The 25,409-nt window shown below is 43.4% G+C and overlaps 1 protein-coding gene across 2 annotated transcripts in view; it reads right to left on the bottom strand.

Moving 5' to 3' along the window:
* Nucleotides 1-25,409, bottom strand: part of LOC123997691 (raftlin-like) — a 79,407-nt gene that overhangs the window by 6,305 nt on the left and 47,693 nt on the right. Inside the window, exons 1-3 of one of the 2 annotated variants that reach the window (XM_046302165.1) lie at nt 24,632-24,828; nt 18,057-18,175; nt 2,823-2,926 (exon numbers count right to left, since the gene is read on the bottom strand). In XM_046302165.1, coding sequence (XP_046158121.1) covers nt 2,823-2,926; nt 18,057-18,175; nt 24,632-24,698 — 290 coding nt within the window. In that variant the 5' untranslated portion in view covers nt 24,699-24,828. Of the gene's footprint in view, nt 1-2,822; nt 2,927-18,056; nt 18,176-24,631; nt 24,835-25,409 lie in introns of those variants that run through there. The other variant, XM_046302166.1, reaches the window with a different exon arrangement.

The raw sequence follows: 25,409 nt of genomic DNA, 5'->3' as shown, positions 1-25,409 counted from the left end.
CTCCCATAGCTGTCAGTGTCTTGTTGCTACAGTCCTCTCATAGCTGTCAGTGTCTTGTTGCTACAGTCCTCCCATAGCTGTCAGTGTCTTGTTGCTACAGTCCTCCCATAGCTGTAAGTGTCTTGTTGCTACAGTCCTCTCATAGCTGTCAGTGTCTTGTTGCTACAGTCCTCTCATAGCTGTCAGTGTCTTGTTGCTACAGTCCTCCCATAGCTGTCAGTGTCTTGTTGCTACAGTCCTCTCATAGCTGTCAGTGTCGTGTTGCTACAGTCCTCCCATAGCTGTCAGTGTCTTGTTGCTACAGTCCTCCCATAGCTGTCAGTGTCTTGTTGCTACAGTCCTCTCATAGCTGTCAGTGTCTTGTTGCTACAGTCCTCCCATAGCTGTCAGTGTCTTGTTGCTACAGTCCTCTCATAGCTGTCAGTGTCTTGTTGCTACAGTCCTCTCATAGCTATCAGTGTCTTGTTGCTACAGTTCTCTCATAGCTGTCAGTGTCTTGTTGCTACAGTCCTCTCATAGCCATCTGTGTCTTGCTGCTACAGTCCTCTCATAGCTGTCAGTGTCTTGTTGCTACAGTCCTCTCATAGCTGTCAGTGTCTTGTTGCTACAGTCCTCTCATAGCTGTCAGTATCTTGTTGCTACAGTCCTCTCATAGCCGTCAGTGTCTTGTTGCTACAGTCCTCTCATAGCTGTCAGTGTCTTGTAGCTACAGTCCTCTCATAGCCATCAGTGTCTTGTTGCTACAGTCCTCTCATAGCCGTCAGTGTCTTGTTGCTACAGTCCTCTCATAGCCGTCAGTGTCTTGTTGCTACAGTCCTCTCATAGCCGTCAGTGTCTTGTTGCTACAGTCCTCTCATAGCCGTCAGTGTCTTGTTGCTACAGTCCTCTCATAGCTGTCAGTGTCTTGTTGCTACAGTCCTCTCATAGCCGTCAGTGTCTTGTTGCTACAGTCCTCTCATAGCTGTCAGTGTGTTGTTGCTACAGTCCTCTCATAGCTGTCAGTTTCTTGTTGCTACAGTCCTCTCATAGCTGTCAGTGTCTTGTTGCTACAGTCCTCTCATAGCTGTCAGTGTCTTGTTGCTACAGTCCTCTCATAGCTGTCAGTGTCTTGTTGCTACAGTCCTCTCATAGCTGTCAGTGTCTGCAGTACTGGAACAGAAACTTCATATACCAGCAACAAGACTTTCTTTGGTACAGTGCTAGGGGAACTTGGTGTATCATGTTTAGTGGTTACCTGTGGTTGTTCAATTCAGCTTTATTCATGTTTTCTGTAGTGTAACGTTAAGCATTTATAACGGTATAATGAAGCACTTACTTATTTACTTAAAACTGTTACGATGTCCAAACATCAGATTTACACCAAACGTAACATGTTTCATGTGGCAGAAATATGCTGCACATTACCACGTGCACCTTCACATTCATGTTACGTTGATTAAAGAAGCCTTGAGTCCCGGTGGATGTTCACTTTAGATGCTAACTAGTGTGTACGTAGGTCTATGCAGATCAGAGTCCATGTAGACCCCATTGGAAGAAGTGCACTTTGCTCATCCTCAGATAGTATCCCAACGTGCATTAGCTTTAATATAGTTGTGAAAATGGAAGAGTCAACATAATACAAGTGTAATGAACAAGCTAATCTGAAATGGGTCATCAGCTACCGTTGCTGTGCACAAAGAGACGAGTGTTTCAGAGATGGAGAGAAATGAGCGTTGCTGTGTTGTATCTAGGCCGGCTCTCTGGTTAATTAGCCATGTTGCGCTGTTGTGTTGTTGCAATTTGAGAGAGAGAGAGAGAGATACAAATAAAGAGCGATGAAAAAACAAGGGACGGAAATAGAGTGGTAATTAATCAGCTATGCTCCGGAACGGTCACAAACACGACCCCCAGAGACAAGGTCACGCAAGGGAAACATATAACTGCAACCGTGTTGAACTCTAAGCATATACTTGGAGTCTACATGAGCGTGACACAACACATAACTCTGACTACTAGCGGCAATCAGTAGTTGAAACAATAACAAAGTGTTCTCCCCACCACGGTTTCAGTCAAAAACGGGGGCATGGGGTTGGAGAAATGTTACCACTCAAGGACCATCCATGATATTAAAATGATAGTTTTAACCATGTGTTCAGTTTGTTTGCCTTTACTTTGTTTACAAACATTGGAGTGAAACAAGCTTCCATTTTGGGTTCTTATGTGGTACGACAGTTGAACTAAGCTCACAAGATATTTATTTACAAGTTATATTCTTCAAGGATCAATGCAAGGGGTACATATCATTGGATTGGATGTGTTCTGACTTGTGATTGTGCTTGTGACTGTGTGAAGTGGGGTTTCAGGTGAGAGACTTGGAAGTCATGTTGTGGCTGCTGATAGATGACTGAGCTGTTGACTGCTAGCGAATGTGTGCGTGCATAGTCCTCATATAAGATGAATGAGTCAGCAGAGGCTGAGCAGAAGAACCGTTACATTTCTCTGAAGGGATTTTCCAGTTACACACATTTGTGGGTTTAAACTGTCTCGCACCACACGCTGTTACGTATGAACCTGCCAATTGGGGCCAGTTAGTATTTTCCTTGAACAACCTGTTCGAGTTCTTCTGACTGACTTCACAATCCATTTAAGTTGAGTTGTTAATTGACCAGTGATATGGGCTGAGATGGGTGCTCTTTGAAATCAAAGAGAAGGCAATGTAATCTCCAGAGGGTTAATCAGGTTGACCAATCGATTCCAGAGTTAGGTAAACAGGATATATGGTGGTCAGTCAGGCCCTAACTCAACATTAGTGAGAGTGTGTATTGGAAGGTGAAAGTAGTTACCTGTTGGTCTTGATGATGGGTGTAGGCAGCACACACGTGAGTCTCCAGCCGTACATGGCAAGAGACTGGAGCAGGGGAACATAGTCTGTCTTCACCTGCAGGCCCTAAAGAGAGAATACAAACACATGAATATTACATACTCCAGTTAAACACAAACACTATACACACGCATGCATACACGTACGCACAAGCACAAGTACGAGTAGGGCTGGCACAATTATCGTTTCATCCTATTACTGACAATTATAGACAATAACTGTGAACTTCAAAAAGAATGATCATAATAGTCATAATGCATATTCATTTTAAGAGAAGGGGGATTCAACTTCATATTCAAGTAGATATAAATGACTCAATAGCAGTTTTTCATTTTTACGTGAAGTGGGTAAAGTTAGTAATCATTTTACGAGCAGAACGGCACCGTTGGGAGTAGCTTCATTTCCAAAAGTTCCAAGAGGTTTTTGAGACAGGGGTGTTACCAAAGCTGGGTTGTACTCATTAGGTTTGTCGTAGCTATTTTTTCAGAGATGCATTACGATGCTCAAAACATTTTAACAAAAATGACAATTATGACAATAACTGTGCCCATTTGCATGACAAGTAATCTTTACCCAAAATTCCAACGTATGAAAACACACACGCAGGCAGACAGGCACACACACGCATAAATGTATGCATGCATAAACACATAGACCATTAAAACCCCATGAAAAGATCCATGATTACCCAAGCTCTTGACAACAGATGATGAACTATGTATGATGCATAGCAAAATACATGCATTTCTGTCAGATTTTTCGCTGGTATGACAGTGTAGTGCACATGAGATTTGGGTTAAAGACACACGCTCGTCGCACGCACACATGCGCTAACGCCTCTGCTCACACAGGAAGTGTGTTTGTGGTGTTCCATCTCCTCTGCATCTGCCCTCACTGACAAACCACAGCACATGTCAGATATGAAAAGGAATACACGGCTCAAAAAAATAAAGGGAACACTAAAATAACACATCCTAGATCTGAATGAATGAAATATTCTTATTAAATAATTTTTTCTTGACATAGTTGAATGTGCTGACAACAAAATCACACAAAAATTATCAACGGAAATCAAATTTATCAACCCATGGAGGTCTGGATTTGGAGTCACACTCAAAATTAAAGTGGAAAACCACACTACAGGCTGATCCAACTTTGATGTAATGTCCTTAAAACAAGTCAAAATGAGGCTCAGTAGTGTGTGTGGCCTCCACGTGCCTGTATGACCTCCCTACAACACCTGGGCCTGCTCCTGATGAGGTGGCGGATGGTCTCCTGAGGGATCTCCTCCCAGACCTGGACTAAAGCATCCGCCAACTCCTGGACAGTCTGTGGTGCAACGTGGCGTTGGTGGATGGAGCGAGACATGATGTCCCAGATGTTCCCAGATGTGATCAATTGGATTCAGGTCTGGGGAACAGGTGGGCCAGTCCATAGCAACAATGCCTTCCTCTTGCGGGAACTGCTGACACACTCCAGCCACATGAGGTCTAGCATTGTCTTGCATTAGGAGGAGGTCATTTTGCAGGGCTCTGACAGTGCTCCTCCTGCTCCTCCTTGCACAAAGGCGGAGGTAGCGGTCCTGCTGCTGGGTTTTTGCCCTCCTACGGCCTCCTCCATGTCTCCTGATGTACTGGCCTGTCTCCTGGTAGCGCCTCCATGCTCTGGACACTACGCTGACAGACACAGCAAACCTTCTTGCCACAGCTCGCATTCATGTGCCATCCTGGATGAGCTGCACTACCTGAGCCACTTGTGTGGGTTGTAGACTCCGTCTCATGCTACCACTAGAGTGAAAGCACCACCAGCATTCAAAAGTGACCAAAACACCACCTGCAGAACCACTCCTTCATTGGGGGTGTCTTGCTAATTGCCTATAATTTTTGCCTGTTGTCTATTCCATTTGCACAACAGCATGTGAAATGTATTGTCAATCAGTGTTGCTTCCTAAGTGGACAGTTTGATTTCACAGAAATGTGATTGACTTGGAGTTACATTGTGTTGTTTAAGTGTTCCCTTTATTTTTTTGAGCAGTGTATATATTGCACACGTTGTAGTTCTACACGGGCATCCACAGTACATTTGGGTCCCAAACCAACAGATTGTATTGTATTGTATTGTAGTATTTATTATTTAAAAAATTTACCCTGTTTTCTCCCCAATTTCGTGGTATCCAATTGTTTAGTAGCTACTATCTTGTCTCATCGCTACAACTCCCGTACTGGCTCGGGAGAGACAAAGGTTGAAAGTCATGCGTCCTCCGATACACAACCCAACCAAGCCGCACTGCTTCTTAACACAGCGCGCATCCAACCCGGAAGCCAGCCGCACCAATGTGTCGGAGGAAACACCGTGCACCTGGCAACCTTGGTTAGCTCGCACTGCGCCCGGCCCGCCACAGAAGTCGCTGGTGCGCGACGAGACTAGGATATCCCTACGGACCTCCCGGTCGTGGCCGATTATGACAGAGCCTGGGCGTGAACCCAGACTCTCTGGTGGCACAGCTGGCGCTGCAGTACAGTGCCCTTAACCACTGCGCCACCCAGGAGGCCTCACAATCAAGTCTTAAGCCACAAGCCAGTGAGAATTGGCCAGGACCCATTGTTCGAGAAACACTGCAGTAGGGTAGAGAGGGCTCTGTTGAAACTGTTATTTACATTGGCATTTGCTGTCCCAGCATCCCTCCGAATATCCAGAGCTGTGAGTGCTGTGTTTTAGGGTTTGTGTTGGAACCTCTGCCAGAAATGGACACATTTTCAAAGCCATAAAAGCAAAGTAAATTGGGAAATAACTTTTGTTTAATGGCCCTCTTCATTCCTGAGCGTAACTGAGATTCGACTGGGTGAATCATGTTCTGGAAGATTCCCTCACTCTGATCTCACCGTGGTCACCTTGCTGCATCAGCACATGAGAAACGGAACCCAGGGCCTTAGCAGTAACTCTGTGTTCTGATTTGTGTGTTAAATATAATCTATATATATAAACAGGGTAGGAAGCAAGCTAGGGTGGTAAAAGGGCTACGTTATCAAGAGTGGAGAACAGTGAGGTAGGGGCTAAGATTTGAAAACAGAACCGTGTTATAGAGTAAAACTAGCAGGGTGGTGTTGAGTTCACAAAGAGTTGGAGGAAAGAAAACAGAGCTCTATTGTTTTGAGGTAATTCTCAACCGTTTCTATTTGAGAAGAATTAACATACTTCGCTCCCTTTTTGCAATAAGTCTAATTGTACCTTCATGTGTTTACAGGCCGTAGTTTGGTCTATCAGCCCAGGGAAATGATCTAGGCTACTCCTCTAGCCTTCTAGCTATCACTTTGTCTTTGGACCGGGCTGCACTTCTTCCACCACAATCTCATTGTATTTTTATGGACAGTGTATCCTGAAACGAGGCTTAAAAGTCCCTACTCTGCATGTCAATCATTGAGAGACTGAGAACATTTTTTAAAACCAACAGCTGTAATGAAGACTAATCACACCATATACAGTATAATAATAATATTAAGAGTAATAATAATCAACATAGTTTCAATAGAATATGTCACCATTTTGACATTTAACCATTGTAAGTTAGCCTAGATGTCAACCAATTATTAGTCACATATTTCGGTGAGCAGAATTCTCTGGGAACTTCCTCATCCACAAGCCATGAGCATAATTTCCACATCCCTCATCCAACTAGTCTGACCATAGGAGTGGACTCATGCAGGGCTCATGCAATTGGTCTCTGTATATAGGTCAGCTCGTCTCACCTCGGCTTCAGAGGAAAAATAAATCATTGGCAAAGGATACACTTTAATGATCCCTTCAGTGGTCTCCCTGCCACACCTGCCACACCTGCTGCTACATGACTATTGACATGCCTTGGTTTACTTTTGACCAGTATGTGTTAAAATAAATATTTCAGTAAAAAGCCAAATAACAAGCAATATCTATGCTTAGATAATCTGTAAAAAGTCATTCAAGTTATTACTAATTTCCCCAAGACCCATTGGTGCTGTTGAATGAAAAACTCATCTCCAAAACATAAACTTTTCAGGAAATGGAAAAAACGGCCACATTTTCTCATTAATGAACATATAATTATGGAACTTCAGAAGCTATTTTGAATCCATGTTCTTGGTCCTGAAATGTCATGAATTGTTCAGAATTAATTGAGGGGAGTTACTGCTTTCAATACATGCAGAATTGTAGGTACGAGGTATTCATCTGACAGAGATTATAATTTAGTCTATTCTGGCTATTCAACATTTTGCAACACCCACTGCATGTTAATTGGCTATTGAAATCGGGCAGCACCAATAGGATTGATGGCATATTTCAGCTCATTCGATCATATAAATCAAGCATAGCTCCATGACAGACAAATGTTGGGAGAACTAGAGTCTAGACTACAAGTTAACATGAGAGGCCCTCTGACCGATGACACCTGTTAAAATGGCCAGCTTCAGTCAGCTGATTCTAGCCATCCTTTATGGTTAGCTCTAGTCGGGCAGTTGAGCCTCCTATTCAGAGGCCCCCCACTTTTGTTAGTATCTTATTGGCCAAGGTCACGCCAAATACTTATCATCACATCTTGTTCAGCCTATCAGCAGCCTTAATTTCCGGGACTTCAGTTTCAGTTGGTCTATGTCAGAAACGTGCTATTTCCATCCTGATGAGCACTTCCACAGTTTTCCCTCCTGCTGAAGTTTTCCTACTGTGGACTGAATCCCCGTATGACTGATGTTTAATTGTGCGTGCATCTAAACGTAAGTGCCTTGAGATCTGTGTCATGTTATGTGGAGCTAAGTTTTGTGGTTTATTGTGTACAATTACCATGTGTTGAGCTTGTTAGCTAGCTCGCACTTCCCGCTAACACTACAGTTAGCATTTTGCATTGGAATGCATGAGCATTTTAGCATGACTGTTAGCGATTAGCGGTTTGTTAGCCTTGCACCATAAATGAACAATGCTATCTTCTATTCTAAATATATACAGTGGGGCAAAAAGTATTTAGTCAGCCACCAATTGTGCAAGTTCGCAATTTTCATCATAGGTACACTTCAACTATGACAGACAAAATGAGAAAATGAATTTATTTGCAAATTATGGTGGAAAATAAGTATTTGGTCAATAACAAAAGTTTATCTCAATACTTTGGTGTATTAACTTCTTGTGACTCCCCATCCCGGATCCGGGAGCGTAATCATCGCCTGACACTAATTAGCATAACGCAACGGACATAAATATCCCTAGAAAATATTCCTATTCATGAAAATCACAAATGAAATATATTGAGACACAGCTTAGCCTTTTGTTAATCACCCTGTCATCTCAGATTTTCAAAATATGCTTTACAGCCAAAGCTAGACAAGCATTTGTGTAAGTTTATCGATAGCATATCACATCCAACCAGAGGTCATCACCACCTCGCTCCCAACAACCAATCGGTACTCTGGTCAAACGTTTTGCACTAAATAGGGAAGAGTGTCTAATTTCAGACACAGCCATACTCTGTTATGTGAGCAGCAGGCAACCTTGTCACAAATCAGAAAAGCAATCAAATTAAGTCGTTTAACTTTGATGAACTTCGGATGTTTTCACTCACGAGACTCCCAGGTAGATAGCCAAAGTTAATTTTTTTCCCAAAATATTAGTTTTGTAGGCGAAATAGCTCCGTTTGTTCTTCACGTTTGGCTGAGAAATCGCCCGGAAATTGCAGTCACGAAAAAGGAGAAAAATATTCCAAATTAGCTCCATAATATCGACAGAAACATGGCAAAAGTTGTTTATAATCAATCCTCAAGGTGTTTTTCTAATATCTATTCGATAATATATCCATCGGGACAATTCGTTTTTCAGTAGGACCGATTGGAGTAATGGCTACCTCTGTATTTTACGCGAGAGTCACCCTGGGAGCCATCATGTGACCACTTACGCAATGTAGCCGCCTACAGCTATTCTTCAACATAAATGCGTAAAATTACGTCACAATGCTGTAGACACCTTGGGGAATACGTAGAAAGCGTAAGCTCGTTGATAGGACATTCACAGCTCATTGGAACGCAGAGCTTTCAAAATATGGGGCACTTCCGAATTTGATTTTTCTCAGGCTTTTGCCTGCAACATCAGTTCTGTTATACTCACAGACAATATCTTTGCAGTTTTGGAAACGTTCGAGTGTTTTCTATCCAAAGCTGTCAATAATATGCATATTCTAGCATCTTGTCCTGACAAAATATCCCGTTTAAAACGGGAACGTTTTTTTTCCAAAAATGAAAATACTGCCCCTAGAGTCGCAACTTAAGCAGTCACTTCTTCTAAACCTGAAAAGGAACAACTTCTAAATGTTATGCAGTGAAAACAGCCAAATATATCCAAATCGGACATTAGTAACCACATTGTGGTCCTGTTACAATACATCAATCATGACGGATTTGACGAATATCCACTTTGTTAGATTTATTGAATGTGCACCAATCCGGCGCCATTCTATCCCTGTGGTCTGAGTTCTATTGACCTCTACAGCATCTATGCTATATGAAGTTGCCAAGAATGTGTTTATGACATATTTTGCAACGGATGGGTTTAATCCTGAATGCTGATTGGTTTACCTTTTTGGGATAGGGGGCAGCATTTTCACTTTTGGATGAATAGCTTGCCCAGAGTGAACTGCCTCCTACTCTCTCCCAGATGCTAATATATGCATATCATTATTAGTATTGGATTGAAAACACTCTGAAGTTTCTAAAAATGCTTAAATGATCAACAAACAGATCACTGACCATCTCGAATCCCACCGTACCTTCTCCGCTGTGCAATCTGGTTTCCGAGCCGGTCACGGGTGCACCTCAGCCACGCTCAAGGTACTAAACGATATCATAACCGCCATCAATAAAAGACAGTACTGTGCAGCCGTCTTCATCGACCTGGCCAAGGCTTTCGACTCTGTCAATCACCATATTCTTATCGGCAGACTCAGTAGCCTCGGTTTTTCTAATGACTGCCTTGCCTGGTTCACCAACTACTTTGCAGACAGAGTTCAGTGTGTCAAATCGGAGGGCATGTTGTCCGGTCCTCTGGCAGTCTCTATGGGGGTGCCACAGGGTTCAATTCTCGGGCCAACTCTTTTCTCTGTATATATCAATGATGTTGGTCTTGCTGCGGGCTATTCCCTGATCCACCTCTACGCAGACGACACCATTCTGTATACTTCTGGCTCTTCCTTGGACACACATAATCATATGTTGTGCTTTAGCTATAAAGCATTTTTGAAATCGGACACGATGGGTAGATTAACAAGATGTTTATCTTTCATTTGCTGTATTGGACTTGTTAATGTGTGAAAGTTACACATTTCTAAAACATATTTTTTAATTTCACACGATGCCTTTTCAGCGGAATGTTGTCGAGGGGTTCCGTGACCGCTAGAAAGGTTAAAACCACATTCCAGCCGGTGTCTATTCCACAAGTTACCCCCGGCTAAATCTATGACGTTAAAATGCCTATTTACTCTGTGTCATCAGCCAGGCAATTTATAAACTTGATAACCACTATAAAAAGCATCTAGACATTATCTAACATTTAGTTTTCAACAGCGGAGATTTGTACAAACCTTCCCATTTGTCTCTCCAACATTTGTAACATTGTTTCAATATTCAAGTTCGATCTCCTGCTGTCGCATAGTAATTGTTGGGAGTCAGGATAAGACAGACAGGCAGCTTTTCTCAGCCAGTCGAAATCATGAAAAGGGACACATTTTTATGGACAAAGAAATATCAATAGAAAACAGGTACAAATAAATAATATGCAGCTAGTTTGCAGTCTTTCCAGCTTCAGTTTGAAGTGATTGTTAGCTGTCTTGTTGGCTAGCTCCTCTGAACAACAGTATCATGATCGTGTAGCAAAAATTCGATCGATGTGGAAAAAAGTATTCACCCCCCCTTGGCATTTTTCCTACTTTGTTGCATTACAACCTGGAATTAAATTTGATTTTTGGGGGGGGTTGTATCATTTGATTTACACAACATGCCTACCACTTTGAAGATGCTAAATATTTTTGGGGTGTGAAACAAACAAGAAATAAGACAAAAAAACAGAATTTGAGTGTGCATAACTATTCACCCCCGCAAAGTCAAAACTTTGTAGAGCCACCATTTGCAGCAATTACAGCATCAAGTCTCTTAGGGTATGTCTCTATAAGCTTGGCACATCTAGCCACTGAGATTTTTGTCCATTCTTCAAGGCAAAACTACTCCAGCTCCTTCAAGTTGAACTGGATTCCGCTGGTGTACAGCAATCTTTAAGTCGTACCACAAATTCTCAATTGGATTGAGGTCTGGGCATTGACTAGTACATTCCAATACATTTTTCCCCTTAAACCACTCAAGTGTTGCTTTAGCAGTATGCTGAGGGTTATTGTACTGCTGGAAGGTGAACCTCCGTCCCAGTCTCAAATCTCTGGTAGACTGAAACAGTTTCCCTCAAGAATTTCCCTGTATTTAGGGCCATCCATCATTCCTTTAATTCTGACCAGTTTCCCAGTCCCTGACAATGAAAAACATCCCCACAATGTGCTACCACCACCATGCTTCACTGTGAGGTTGGTGTTCTCAGGGTGATGAGAGGTGTTGAGTTTGTGCCAGACATAGCGTTTTCCTTGAATGCCAAAAAACAAAATGTTTGTCTCATCTGACCAGAGTACCTACTTCCATATGTTTGGGGAGTCTCCCACATGCAATTTATTTCTGGACACTCTTCTGCAAAGCCCAGCTCTGTGGAATCTACGGCTTAAAGTGGTCCTATGGACAGATACTCCAATATCCGCTGTGGAGCTTTGCAGCTCCTTCACGGTTATCTTTGGTCTCTTTGTTGCCTCTCTGATTAATGCGCTCTTTGCCTGGTCTGTGAGTTTTGGTGGGCGGCCCACTCTTGGCAAGTTTGTTATGGTGTCATATTCTTAAAATATTTTAATAATGTATTTAATGGAGCTCCGTGGGCTGTTCAAAGTTTTGGATATTTTTTTATAACCCAACCCTGATCTGTACTTCTTCACAACTTTGTCCCTGACCTGTTTGAAGACCTCCTTGGTCTGCATGGCTTGCTTGGTGGCGCCCCTTGCTTAGTGGTGTTGCAGACTCTGGGGCTTTTCAGAAGAGGTGTATACAGTGGGGAGAACAAGTATTTGATACACTGCAGATTTTGCAGGTTTTCCTACATACAAAGCATGTAGAGGTCTGTAATTTTTATCATAGGTACACTTCAACTGTGAGAGACGGAATCTAAAATCCAGAAAATCACATTGTATGATTTTTAAGTAATTAATTTGCATTTTGTTGCATGACATAAGTATTTGATACATCAGAAAAGCAGAACTTAATATTTGGTACAGAAACATTTGATTGCAATTACAGAGATCATACGTTTCCTGTACTTCTTGACCAGGTTTGCACACACTGCAGCAGGGATTTTGGCCCACTCCTCCATACAGGCCTTCTCCAGATCCTTCAGGTTTCAAGGCTGTCGCTGGGCAATACGGACATTCAGCTCCCTCCAAAGTTTTTTTATTGGGTTCAGGTCTGGAGACTGGCTAGGCCACTCCAGGACCTTGAGATGCTTCTTACGGAGCCACTCCTTAGTTGCCCTGGCTGTGTGTTTCGGGTCGTTGTCATGCTGGAAGACCCGGCCACGACCCATCTTCAATGCTCTTACTGAGGGAAGAAGGTTGTTGGCCAAGATCTCGTGATACATGGCCCCATCCATCCTCCCCTCAATGCGATGCAGTCGACCTGTCCCCTTTGCAGAAAAGCATCCCCAAAGAATGATGTTTCCACCTCCATGCTTCATGGATGGTGTGGGGTGGTACTCATTCTTCTTCTTCCTCCAGACACGGCGAGTGGAGTTTAGACCAAAAAGCTCTATTTTTGTCTCATCAGACCACATGACCTTCTCCCATTCCTCCTCTGTATCATCTAGATGGTCATTGGCAAACTTCAGACGGGCCTGGACATGCACTGGCTTGAGCAGGGGGACCTTGCATGCGCTGCAGGATTTTGATCCATGACTGTGTAGTGTGTTACTAATGGTTTTCTTTGAGACTGTGGTCCCAGCTCTCTTCAGGTCATTGACCAGGTCCTGCCGTGTAGTTCTGGGCTGATCCCTCACCTTCCTCCTTAGTCTGTCTGGGAGCAAGACATCCTGGTCCGCGACGGGGCTGGTTTTCGTTTTGTAATCCATCACATACGTCTTGTGTCTGAGCCGTTGAATTGCGACTCTACTTTGTCTCTATACTGACGCTCAGCTTGTTTGATTGCCTTGCGGAGGGAATAGCTACACTGTTTGTATTTGGTCATGTTCCCAATCCACGTGATCGAAGCAATCTTAAAGAGTGGAATCAGATATGTCGGACCAGCGTTGAACAGACCTGAGCATGGGAGCTTCCTGTTTTAGTCTCTGGGAGAAACAAAATGGAGTCGTGGTCAGCTTTTCCAAAAGGCGGGCGGGGGAGGGCCTTATATGCGTCGCGGAAGTTAGAATAGCAATGATCCAGGGTTTTACCAGCCCTGGTAGGGCAATCAATATGCTGATAGAATTTAGGGGAGTCTTGTTTTCAGATTAGTCTTGTTAAAATCCCCAGCTACAATGAATGCAGCCTCAGGATATGTGGTTTCCAGTTTACATAGAGTCAAATAAAGTTTGTTCAGGGCCGTCAATGTGTCTGCCGGGGGGGGGGGGGGGAATATATGCGGCTGTGATTATAATCGAAGAGAATTCTCTTGGTACATAATGCGGTCGACATTTGATTGGAGGAATTCTAGGTCAGGTGAACAGAAGAACTTGAGTTCCTGTATGTTGTTATGATCACACCACGTCTCGTTAATCATAAGGCATACCCCCCCGCCCCTCTTCTCACCAGAAAGATGCTTGTTTCTGTCGGCGCGATGCATGAAGAAACCAGCTGGCTGTGCCGACTCCGATAGCGTGTCTCGAGTGAGCCATGTTTCCGTGAAGCAAAGACAACGTTACCCTTGCTCAGATTTCATCAACCTTGTTGTCAAGAGACTGGACATTGACGAGTAGTATGCTCGGGAGCGGTGCGCGATGTGCCTGTCTCCAGAGCCTGACCAGAAGACTGCTTTGTCTGCCCCTTTTACAGCGATGTTGTTTTGGTTTGCCGGCTGGGATCTGATCCATTGTCCTGGGTGGTGGGCAAAACACAGGATCCGCTTCGGGAAAGTCGTATTCCTGGTCGTAATGATGGTGAGTTGACGTTGCTCTTATATTCAGAGTGCCTCCCGACTGTATGTAATAAAACCTAAGATTACCAATGTAAGAAATAACACGTAAAAAAAAACAAATACGGGCCTCCCGGATGACGCAGTGGTCTAGGGCACTGGAGACTCTGGGTTCGAGCCCAGGCTCTGTCGCAGCCGGCCACGACCGGGAGGTCCATGGGGCGATGCACAATTGGCCTAGCGGCGTCCGGGTTAGGGAGGGTTTGGCCGGTAGGGAAATCCTTGTCTCATCGCGCACTAGCGACTCCTGTGGCGGGCCGGGCGCAGTGCAGGCTAACCAGGTTTCCTCCGACACATTGGTGCGTCTGGCTTCCGGGTTGGAGGCGCGCTGTGTTAAGAAGGAGTGTGGCTTGTTTAGGTTGTGTTTCGGAGAACAGATGGCTTTCGACCTTAGTCTCTCCTGAGCCCGTACGGGAGTTGTAGCGAAGAGACAAGATAGTAACTACTAACAATTGGATACCACGAAAAGGGGGTAAAATATAATAATACTGCATAGTTTCCAAGGAACACGAATCGAGGCGGCCATCTGTGTCGGCGCCGGAAGTGTATTAGATCACGTGACACTTAAATTGCACAAGGGTGGACTTTATTTAACTAATTATGTCACTTATGAAGGTAATTGGTTGCACCAGATCTAATTTAGGCTCTTCGTAGGAAAGGGGGTGAATACATATGCACGCACCACTTTTCCGTTTTTTATTTATTATATATATATTTTTAAACGTGTTATTTTTTTCATTTCACTTCACCAATTTGGACTATTTTGTGTATGTCCATTATATGACATCCATATAAAAATCCATAAATTACAGGTTGTAATGCAACAAAATAGGAAAAACGCCACGGGGTTGAATACTTTTACAAGGACCTATACACCTATAAATGTATCTAGAAATCAGCTTAAACAAGTGCAAATTCAGCTAAATTCAACTACTGTTTGACGTGACTATAAGTTAGCTGTAGTTGGCTAGCAAGCAAGGGAGGAGAATGTTGCCAGTGTGGCAATAGAACATTTAGAACAAACGACTGGGTCACGTCCATAGATACAAAACAAAAAGACTGAACAACTGGGTCGCATCTCTGGCAACTGAACCAATAGAACTAATGACCAGCCTGCTTGGGTAGCAACTCTAGATTTGTGTCGGGACTATACCCTGTGGAAGGATGAAATAGTATTTTTTTAAATCATCGAAATAATGTTTTTAATACGCCCTCAAAGAGATAATGCCCTCGAAGTCGGTGTTTGGAGGATATATTGTGGTCTCCTGAGTGGCGCAGCGGTCTAAGGCACAGCATCTCAGTGCAAGAGGCATTACTACAGTCCCTGGTTCAAATCCAGGCTGAATCACATCTGGCTGTGATTGGGAGTCCCATAGGGCGGCGCACAATTGGCCCAGTGTCGTCTGGGTTTGGCTGGGGAAGGCCGTCATTGTAGAATAAGAATTTGTTCTAACCTGACTTGCCTAAAAGGTTACTTTTTTCTTAACAACACCGTGCCAATATATCCTCCAAATATTGGCTTTTTGGGCATTATCACTTAAGTATAACACTTCATAAAATCTCAAGTAATGTACAGTATAACCCAAATGTTGACCATATTGCACCACATGCATTCCAAATCCCCAAAGGACACAGTTAGGCATTAAATATTAGCAGTAGTGCTATCATAAAATAATATTCACACACATCCACTTCCTGTTGTTTTCAGTTGTCATTCATGTTATTTGTTAAATAATTTATCTAGAAACCGAGAATGTTAGTAGTACATTAACATGCCGGTATTCTAAGTATTTCATTCCCTTCCATCAATATGAACTAATAACAAGGTTGCAAAATCTATAAAGAATATTTCTCAGAGGTCTCTAGGAGAGGAACTTTTTGTTGCAGCTTTAAGAGCTCAATGATAAGGGGAGGCATTGCATTCTATCCAAGGCTGAACTTTCATATTGATTTTCCTTTTGATACGAGAGACGGGAGCACAGTCCTAATTTGAATTTCATTGTGTAGGAAATTATGTCTAGTTATTCATTTTGTGGGCTCCATGAACATCTGCTATATGTCCTATTCAGTTCCTTTAGTAATTTATTGTAGAAATAGGAAAAGGTCTTCCAGTCAGATGCAAATGTCTTTCATTGTAGCCAAGCTTTGTCAGTCGGCCTTCATCAGAGCATAGTCATTTATTGAAGAAAATGGGAAGTATGTCCCTGATTGGCTAAGGTAGAATGTCCATCCATAGACCTATGCAGAATTCTGAGCATCTGTACAGTTATTATTTAGCCTTACCTTTCTTGATTAAATGGTCTAACGTATACATTCTTATATGGTGAATACATATAGACTAATATGAATGTAAAGTACCAAATAAATTGCTGTCGAAATGACCCCATCTCCCCATACAAAAATGTGAAATTAGTGACAATTGAGGAAGGTCTGACTTTCTAGATTACACACCACAAACAGTTTGGCCACAAACAGCTCTGCATATCTACACTGTACCAATCATACCACATTCTACCAACGTGATTGTGAATACTGCACATAAAATACTGTAACTCCTCATTTTAGTTTAAAGTCAGATTTGTTTTTAAAGTTTGCTATCAATTAAAACAGAAAGTTTGACATGTTCTATGCCATACCAAAACAAAATCTCTGAGAAAAGCTGCACTTCCTGCTTCAACACAACAATATTGATTGAATTCTCAGTCAACCAGCCTGTTTTCTTGTTTTCGCGGCTCATAAATCCAACCACCTGTCAGTCTTTCAGCAAGACGGGAACGAGAGCGCTGAAGAGAAATATCCCAATCAATATTCTGCATAATTTTTCAGTGTAATTATTCTGGCACCGAAATGACAATGAGCGGTGAGGATAATTTGCATATACATTTTAAGCAGTTATCATAATGAATGTGCCAGCAATGAAGTCTGATCATCCTTTGTAAAGTAGTGTTATCAAGCTAATTTCAGGAGCGATAAGTTGAGCAAAATTGCTTTTGATAAAGTCCTGGCCAGCATATTTTGATTGGATCAATTGGAGGTATAATGTGAAACATCTAAAGTTGTTACACATTGTTGCTTTGTCCTTCAATGAACTTCCAAAGGTGCTTAAAAAAGTATATTAAATCCATGTTATTTCTCAGTGGTTGACAAAATAATTGCTAAATCTTTAATAAAGACATTATTGCACTATCTTTACCACAGTATTCACATAAAGATACCTACATACTCCACGATTTTCAAAATGGCGCAGTGTATAACCTTCACAAGACACATGCGCCTAGGTTTTTGTGTGGTGTGGGACACTGACAAACATGACGTTTTAAGGCGGAGAATATTGTGTAGTCTGAATTCTTCAGTCATTTTAAAGGGTTAAGAGCATTTTGATGTCGATGGTTAAATTCTGTCTTTGTGAGCCGACTTCTTTTCTGAGCTGGACGATGCTCCAGTCACATTTAGGGGACATAAGTATATTTTCACACTTCGACAGCCTCAAACTACAAACTCTGACAGTGATACACACACACACACACACACACACACACACACACACACACACACACACACACACACACACACACACACACACACACACACACACACACACACACACACACACACACACACACACACACACACACACACACACACACACACACACACACACACACACACACACAGAAAGAAAAGCCTCAAACCCTTCAGAAGTCGACAGAAATCCATTTCCAACTTGGATTTGCGCAAACTGGGGACTTAATGGCTGGCCAGATAAGGGCTTGTTTGCTGCAGATAAGACAAGTCACCATGACACATGTGCCATAGCCACCATGGTTAGAGGGAATATTTCCATATGATGACTCTCCCAGTAAAATGTAAGGACAAACCGATCCAACCTTGGAAAACACTCCGAGCCATGTAAAAAGCCCACTCACATCAATGACAGTCCACTGCTCCACAACAATGGCGTCGTACGTGGTGGTCACGCTCTGGTCGCCGCCCTCCGTCCCCTCCTGGAAGATGAAGACGCTTTCCACCGATTTAGGCTGCAAATCTGTAGAAAATGGAGAGGGAGGCCATGAAGGAGTTAGTATTTACAGAATGGAGGGTGTCTTGTCTGTCTGGCTCCCAGGCCTCTAGGCTGTGCAAGAGGAGAAGGAAGTTAATGACATTATGCAGCCGACCAGCAACCCACACACACACTGGGCCATTTATTACCAGGCATGGCTGCAGCATGGACCATTTGTATAAGCAAGGGCTATGGATTATGGATTATGTAGCTATGACAGAACAAGAGAGAGGGGGAGAAGAATGTTTCCTTCAGGGAAGAAGCTTGGAGAGATTATAGATGAACAGACAGGTATTACGGACAGATTGTTGAAGCATAACACGATTCATCTGAAAACAATGATATGCTTTACATATTGTAGATATTTACATGGAAGGACTATTAGACTATTAGGGCCATGGTACCATAAACATGCTTTTCTGTAGACTCCATTTCATTTGAACCCCATGGATAAGGGTAACATTCCCAGTTTGGGCATTATTGGTATAGGAACATTGGTGAGCTTCTTCTCCATCCCGCATTTCTTTCGATTCCATTGAGCAGTGTGCTAGAACCTATTGCCCTTCAGACCAGGGCTCTCAGTTGGCCTGAGTGCTTTCTCATTACTCCTGTACCATTTACACACTAATAGAGTTGGTGCGGCCCAGGCTCCACCATGAGACACTCCACATTTCATTACTCTGCCCTAATAATGGGGGAACGAGGGCCGGCTGGAAAGGGAGGGATGACAGGGTCCTTTATTTCCCCCCAGAGAACCCATTTAAGGCTGCTGGACGAGCTCAATTGAAGATCTCTCAGACATCTATTGGCTTCTTTCAAATACAGACATTGTCGTTGTTCATTCCCCCTCCCTCCCTCTGTCCTTCCTCCACCCTACCCCTCCTTTACACCCCCCCCATCCATTGTTCATCAGACGTCTCCCTGCTTGGCGTGTAATTGGAAAGCCCTCTTGGAGATTGTGTTGGCCTGCCGATGCACTTGGATCAGTCAGGTGAGATGCACACAGGGATTGAGTCCCTTTGCTTTAGGAGGAACACACTGCCTCCTGGCATGATGCTGCCAGACACTGAGGCACCGTGGGGTTGAGAGGTTTGGGGGACATGTAGTGCCAACACAAATAACAGCATAACATTTTGAGTTGAGTCTTGACTGACAATGTAGTGAGCAAAACAGAAGCTTGGAGGGAAACACATGTTCATTTGCAATGGGACAATGTAATCTCATTGACTAGCCTATCCTCTCCAGGCACCTGAGGTTGAACATACTGAGTGAGATGTGCTCATACTATCTCCGACACATAGAGAGTGAATTGAAAGACAAAGAGTGACAGACGTACTGATAGATAGTGACAATGGCGGCGTGAGACGTGACACCGACTGACACGGAGCATCAACCTAACTAGGGCCCAGTGACAACCAGTGACAGGGGAGTGGACTGAAGACAGGCACTAAGTGAGAAAGACTGATGCTAGGTTGACATAGACTTTGAAGGAGAGACACAGAGGAGTAAAAAACAGGGAGAGGAATCTAAAGCCTTATTGACCGCAGAAGCAACCGAATGACCCTGCCCCAAGTCCTGTCTGTTACTGACATGACTTAAACATGTGTGCTTAGCACTGCCGGGGAGAACAGGAGGGCTGTGACAGCTTATCTATATTTTAAAACGGGACAGGCAGGCATCCAGAGAGAGAAGGAGAGATATAGAAAGAGTGGGGTTACTAATGTGTGTTGATTGGCCAGGGCTTTCCTCCTATGAGCCAAAGGTTTGGAGGCTGGGAGCCATGTACCTGTGGTTACCGGGCAGACTTCTGGTTGTAGCTTGGGTTTTGAGGAATATGACATGAATAATGTACCCTGCCTTACACAAAGGCATATACTTCCAAAATCACACTCACAGTCAGTGGTGTGAAGTACTTAAGTAAAAAAACGTAAAAGTTCTACTTAAGTCGTTTTTTAGGGGTATCTGTACTCTATTTTTGACATCTTTTACTCCACTACATTCTATTTTACTCCACTACATTCTCCATCAATTTTTCCGGACATTCAACAGCACTCGCTACATTTGGAATTCTTAGCAAGATTCCAATTCACACACTTATCAAGAGAACATCCCTGGTCATCCCTACAGCCTCTGTTCTGGCGGACTCACTATACACAAATGCTTTGTTTGTGGATTATGAGTGTTGGAGGGTGCTGCTGCATATTTGTAAAAAAACATCAAGAAAATCGAGCCGTCTGGTTTGCTTTATATAACTTGAAATCATTTACACTTTTACTATTGATACGTAAGTATATTTGAGCAATTACATTTGTTACTTAAGTATATTTAAAACTAAATACTATTATACTTTTTCTCAAGTAGTATTTTACTGGGTGACTTTCACCTTTACTTGAGTCATTTTCAATTAAGGTCTCTTTACTTTTAGGTACTTTTTCCACCACTGCTCACAGTCACGCACATACGCGCACACGCACACGCACACGCACACACACACACACACACACACACACACACACACACACACACACACACACACACACACACACACACACACACACACACACACACACACACACACACAGACAGACAGACACACAGGCCTTCAAGCCCTATTGCACAACCAATATTTGGCCATAAAAATTGCCAGCACAACTTTCCTCCAAATTATTTTCACTCTGAAGTAATACCTTATTGGAATTTCATATTCTGGGGAACTCTCTCTCTGTCTCTCTCTCTCTCTCTCTCCACCGGCTTTGCCCGAATATAGAAAGCCAAACGCTATGCTAGCTGTCATGCATATGAATAGCTCAAATGTTTCACAGTGCCGGCTACAAATCCTCATTGTCACGGCAGAGATAGCATAGCGTAAGCTAAGTGTAACAAAGAAAACACCTCCCATCAACACCATTAGTGTCAATTCACCAGTAAACAAACCGCTCCCCTTCAGAACTCCAGCTGTGGCGTAGCCGTGTAGGGCTGCAAGGGCGCTTTGACACACTGGGCTGGGCATAAATCTTTAATGCCCCTCTCATGATGCCGCAGGGTGGCGGGGCCGTTAACGTTACACAGGAGCCGCCTGCCAGTGCAACGATCTGCAAATTCAATAACAAACTAATATCCGACCCTCCGTGCCGGAGAGGTCTCTTCCACTCTGAACCCACTCCCACCAGTCTCCCGCCTCCATCCCACCTAGCCACGGTGGGGTATTAAACAGGACTTATTTCCCCCCTCCCACCGCCCCGCCTCCTCAGTGAGCTTCACCATGGAAACCCATCTCTTCAGGGGTGAGGGCAGAGGAGCAGGAGGAGAGACTGTATGTGTGGTATTCCCCTGGTATTGTTGTCGACAGCCGGCCACAATCGCGAGGTAGCGCCGGGTTTAGCAAAAGGCAAGCCGAGCAGGGAGAATTCATGAATATGTATTCGAAGAGGCGTAGGTCTGTAGACAACAGTAAACAACAGCGAAACAAGTTCAGAACAATGGAGGGAAACTTTACATTGCTGAGAGATGATTCCTCTGTAACAAGAAGGTACAGGGAGATGTATAGTTATTAGCGTTGTTAATTCTGTTTTTAAAGAGAACCTAAAAGGGGTAACTGCCTACCGCTAACCAAATTTGCTCGGCTTGTTTTAGGGTTGTTACATATATATGATATTCCACTGGCGGTTACTTTGGTAGGCCTGTGATGTTTTGGAAAGTGGGAGAACATCGGGAAAGTAGATGCACTACCAAACAGTTCAGAGGAAGAGCTTAACAACAGGAACAACAAGACCTCTTTCAGAAAACATCAAAAGGGAAATTGGGAAAAAAAGAAGAAAACAACAAGGCACAAGAAGATCATGCAGAGAACTGGTACACAGTTGTATTGCACAGGGGACATGATGACAATCAGAGACACTTATTTTGCACTTCAGATGCTCTGCTGTGACTGTCATTATAATCTCCAATCAAACCGAGTGTCATCGCCACTGACACGCTACATCTTTTGTTGTGCTGCTTCACGTTCCAGAATACCCTTGATGTTTATAGAGAGGAGATGGTCTCAAGCGCCAGGGAGAAGAGTTTCTTCTCATGCTCTAATGTATTCACAAATGGATCTCAAAGAGGTGCTAAATTTGGATTCGTCTGCACGGCCATGGGTTCTCAGGCTTGTTAAAACCAGACGCTCCTCCGTTTTGATGTAATTAGCAACAAACACATGATGTTGCCTTGGCTTTGATATCCTACCGTTCACAGTTCCCAAGAGGGTCACACGAACACAACGTTCACCTAGACAAACTTGTCTGTTTTGAAAAGGGTTTGGCAGGCACGCATTGACAGGCTGTTCCCGATACAGTATACTTGACAAGCTATTTCTGATAGGGAGCTGACATTTTCCAGATCAATACAGAACACGGCCTAGCCAATTATTTATTTTTAGAATACACTCATTCTGTAATAAAAGATGCATATCTTAACCACACATAAAAATGGTAAATATGTTAGAATACCTTACTAGAAAAAAGGAATTATAATAACGCGGTTCATTACCCCATTCTAAAGAGATAAAATATGCAAAAGGAGGCACTCATTTGCCATCAGGTTAATTATCTGTGTTTCAGAGGCGCTGATGCGTTCACTTTAGGAGATTAATGAATTATGACTCTTATTTACTCAAGCTTAGGTTTTTCGTCACCATCAGAATTAAGTGCCATGCCCCAGGGTCTAGATGCAGAGTGCAATGTGCAGTAGAGGAGTAGCACAGCACACTACCAGAACAACAGCAGCACAGACTGGACAGTTTGAAAGGGGACAGGATATGGAGACATTTTGGCAATAGCTAAGTCATCATTTCCTTTGTCTTACTATTAATAATTGTTTACATTGTTTACTAATGTGGAACAAAATAATTGGTTTGACAGAGGGATGAAAAAATGACTGAGTACTTTCCATAACTAAACTCAGCATAACTAAACAAAGTCCTCTCAATGTCAACTGGGTTTACTTTCAGCAAACGTAACATGTGTAAATATTTGTATGTACATAACAAGATTCAACAACTGAGACATAAACTGAACAAGTTCCACAGACATGTGACTAACAGAAATGTAATAATGTGTCCCAGAACAAAGGACTGCACAATATTTCCCAGTTCTTGCTGTGAGATGTTACCCCTCTCTTCCACCAAGGCACCTGCAAGTTCCCAGACATTTCTGGGGGGAATGGCCCTAGCCCTCACCTTCCGAGCCAACAGGTCCCAGACGTGCTCAATGGGATTGAGATCCGGGCTCTTCTCTGGCCATGGCAGAACACTGACATTCCTGTCTTGCAGGAAATCACTCACATAACGAGCAGTATGGCTGGTGGCATTGTCATGCTGGAGGGTCATGTCAGGATGAGCCTGCAGGAAGGGTACCACATGAGGGAGGAGGATGTCTTCCCTGTAACACACAGAGTTGAGATTGCCTGCAATGACAATAAGCTCAGTCCGATATGCTGTGACACACCGCCCCAGACCATGACGGACCCTCCACCTCCAAATCGATCCCGCTCCAGAGTACAGGCCACAGTGTAGCGCTTATTCCTTCGACGATAAACGTGAATCCGACCATCACCCCTGGTGAGACAAAACCGTGACTCCTCAGTGAAGAGGACTTTTTGCCAGTCCTGTCTGGTCCAGCAACGGTGGGTTTGTGCCTGTAGGCGACATTATTGCTGATGATGTCTGGTGAGGATCTGCCTTTCTACAAGCCTACAAGACCTCAGTCCAGCCTCTCTCAGCCTATTGTGGACAGTCTGAGCACTGATGGAGGGATTGTGCGTTCCTGGTGTAACTCTGGCAGTTGTTGTTGCCATCCTGTACCTGTCCCGCAGGTGTGATGTTCGGATGTACCAATCCTGTGCAGGTGTTGTTACATGTGGTCTGCCACTGCGAGGATAATCAGCTGTCCGTCCTGTCTCCCTGTAGCGCTGTCTTAAACGCCTCATAGTACGGACGTTGCAATTTATTGCCCTGGCCACATCTGCAGTCCTCATGCCTCCTTGCAGCATGCCTAAGGCACATTCATGCAGATGAGCAGGGACCCCGGGCATCTTTCTTTTGGTGTTTTTCAGAGTCAGTAGAAAGGCCTCTTTAGTGTCCTAAATTTTCATAACTGTGACCTTTAATTGTCTACCGTCTGTAAGCGGTTAGTGTCTTAACGACCGTTCCACAGGTGCATGTTCATTAATTGTTTATGGTTCATTGAACAAGCATGGGAAACAGTGTTTAAACCCTTTACAATGAAGATCTGTGAAGTTATTTGGATTTTCACGAATTATCTTTGGAAGACGTAGTCCTGAAAAAGGGACGTTTATTTTTTTGAGTTTACTTTGCTAGTACTATACCATAGCAGAACAGATGTTACATTGAAATGTAATGTGTGTCAAAAACACAAAGTGGACGTTGGATAGTTTGTTTACCGTTGTCGTTGCCCAGGTGAAAGTATCCATCAACGAGCGAGGCCCCGTTGTTGAAGTGCTGGGTCATGTGATCCAGCCAGTTGGCCTCCACCCCTTTGACCCCTCGTCACGGAGTTGAACCCTCAGCGGTACCTTCACAGTGTAGTACTTCAGTTGGCCATCACTGTCAGTTGGGTGGTTGAACAGGGCTAGCAGCTCCACCCCTGAGAACACAGAACACTCCATCTCAATCTCTTTAGATTGTGCTGACATGAAACATGTCATGCAACTGAGATTCATAATGCGACAGAGTTGATACTTTGTAACAGAGGTGATTTATAACACTTAACAGAGTTGACTCATACCCCATAACAGATGTGATTTATGACACATAACAGAGTTGACTCATACCCCATAACAGATGTGATTTATGACACATAACAGAGTTGACTCATACCCCCATAACAGAGGTGATTAATAATACATAACAGAGTTGACTCATCATCATTTTCCCACAATCCCGTACCAAAGGCTTGTGCCCCAATTGAAATGGTCCTTTAATATGGACCAATGCTTACAAATTTGGATGGACTGTTGTTTTGGCAGCAGCCATTTAAATGAAGTGCGGCATAATATTCTCTTTTTAATGCTAATATCTGCCATTCCCATGTGAACCAGACGGAGGGCCAGAATGTGTTAGACTCCCACACACGAAGACTCACAAAAGATGCACGCACGCCTCACACACACAGAGTGCATCAGAGGGGACCATGGTTCAGTTGCTCTGGTTTTCTGTCAG

The sequence above is a fragment of the Oncorhynchus gorbuscha genome, linkage group LG15, assembly GCF_021184085.1.
Source record: "Oncorhynchus gorbuscha isolate QuinsamMale2020 ecotype Even-year linkage group LG15, OgorEven_v1.0, whole genome shotgun sequence".
In the NCBI taxonomy this organism is placed as follows: Eukaryota; Metazoa; Chordata; class Actinopteri; order Salmoniformes; family Salmonidae; genus Oncorhynchus; species Oncorhynchus gorbuscha.
Note: the sequence above shows the minus strand (reverse complement) of the source record. Positions and strands in the feature narration are given on the sequence as shown.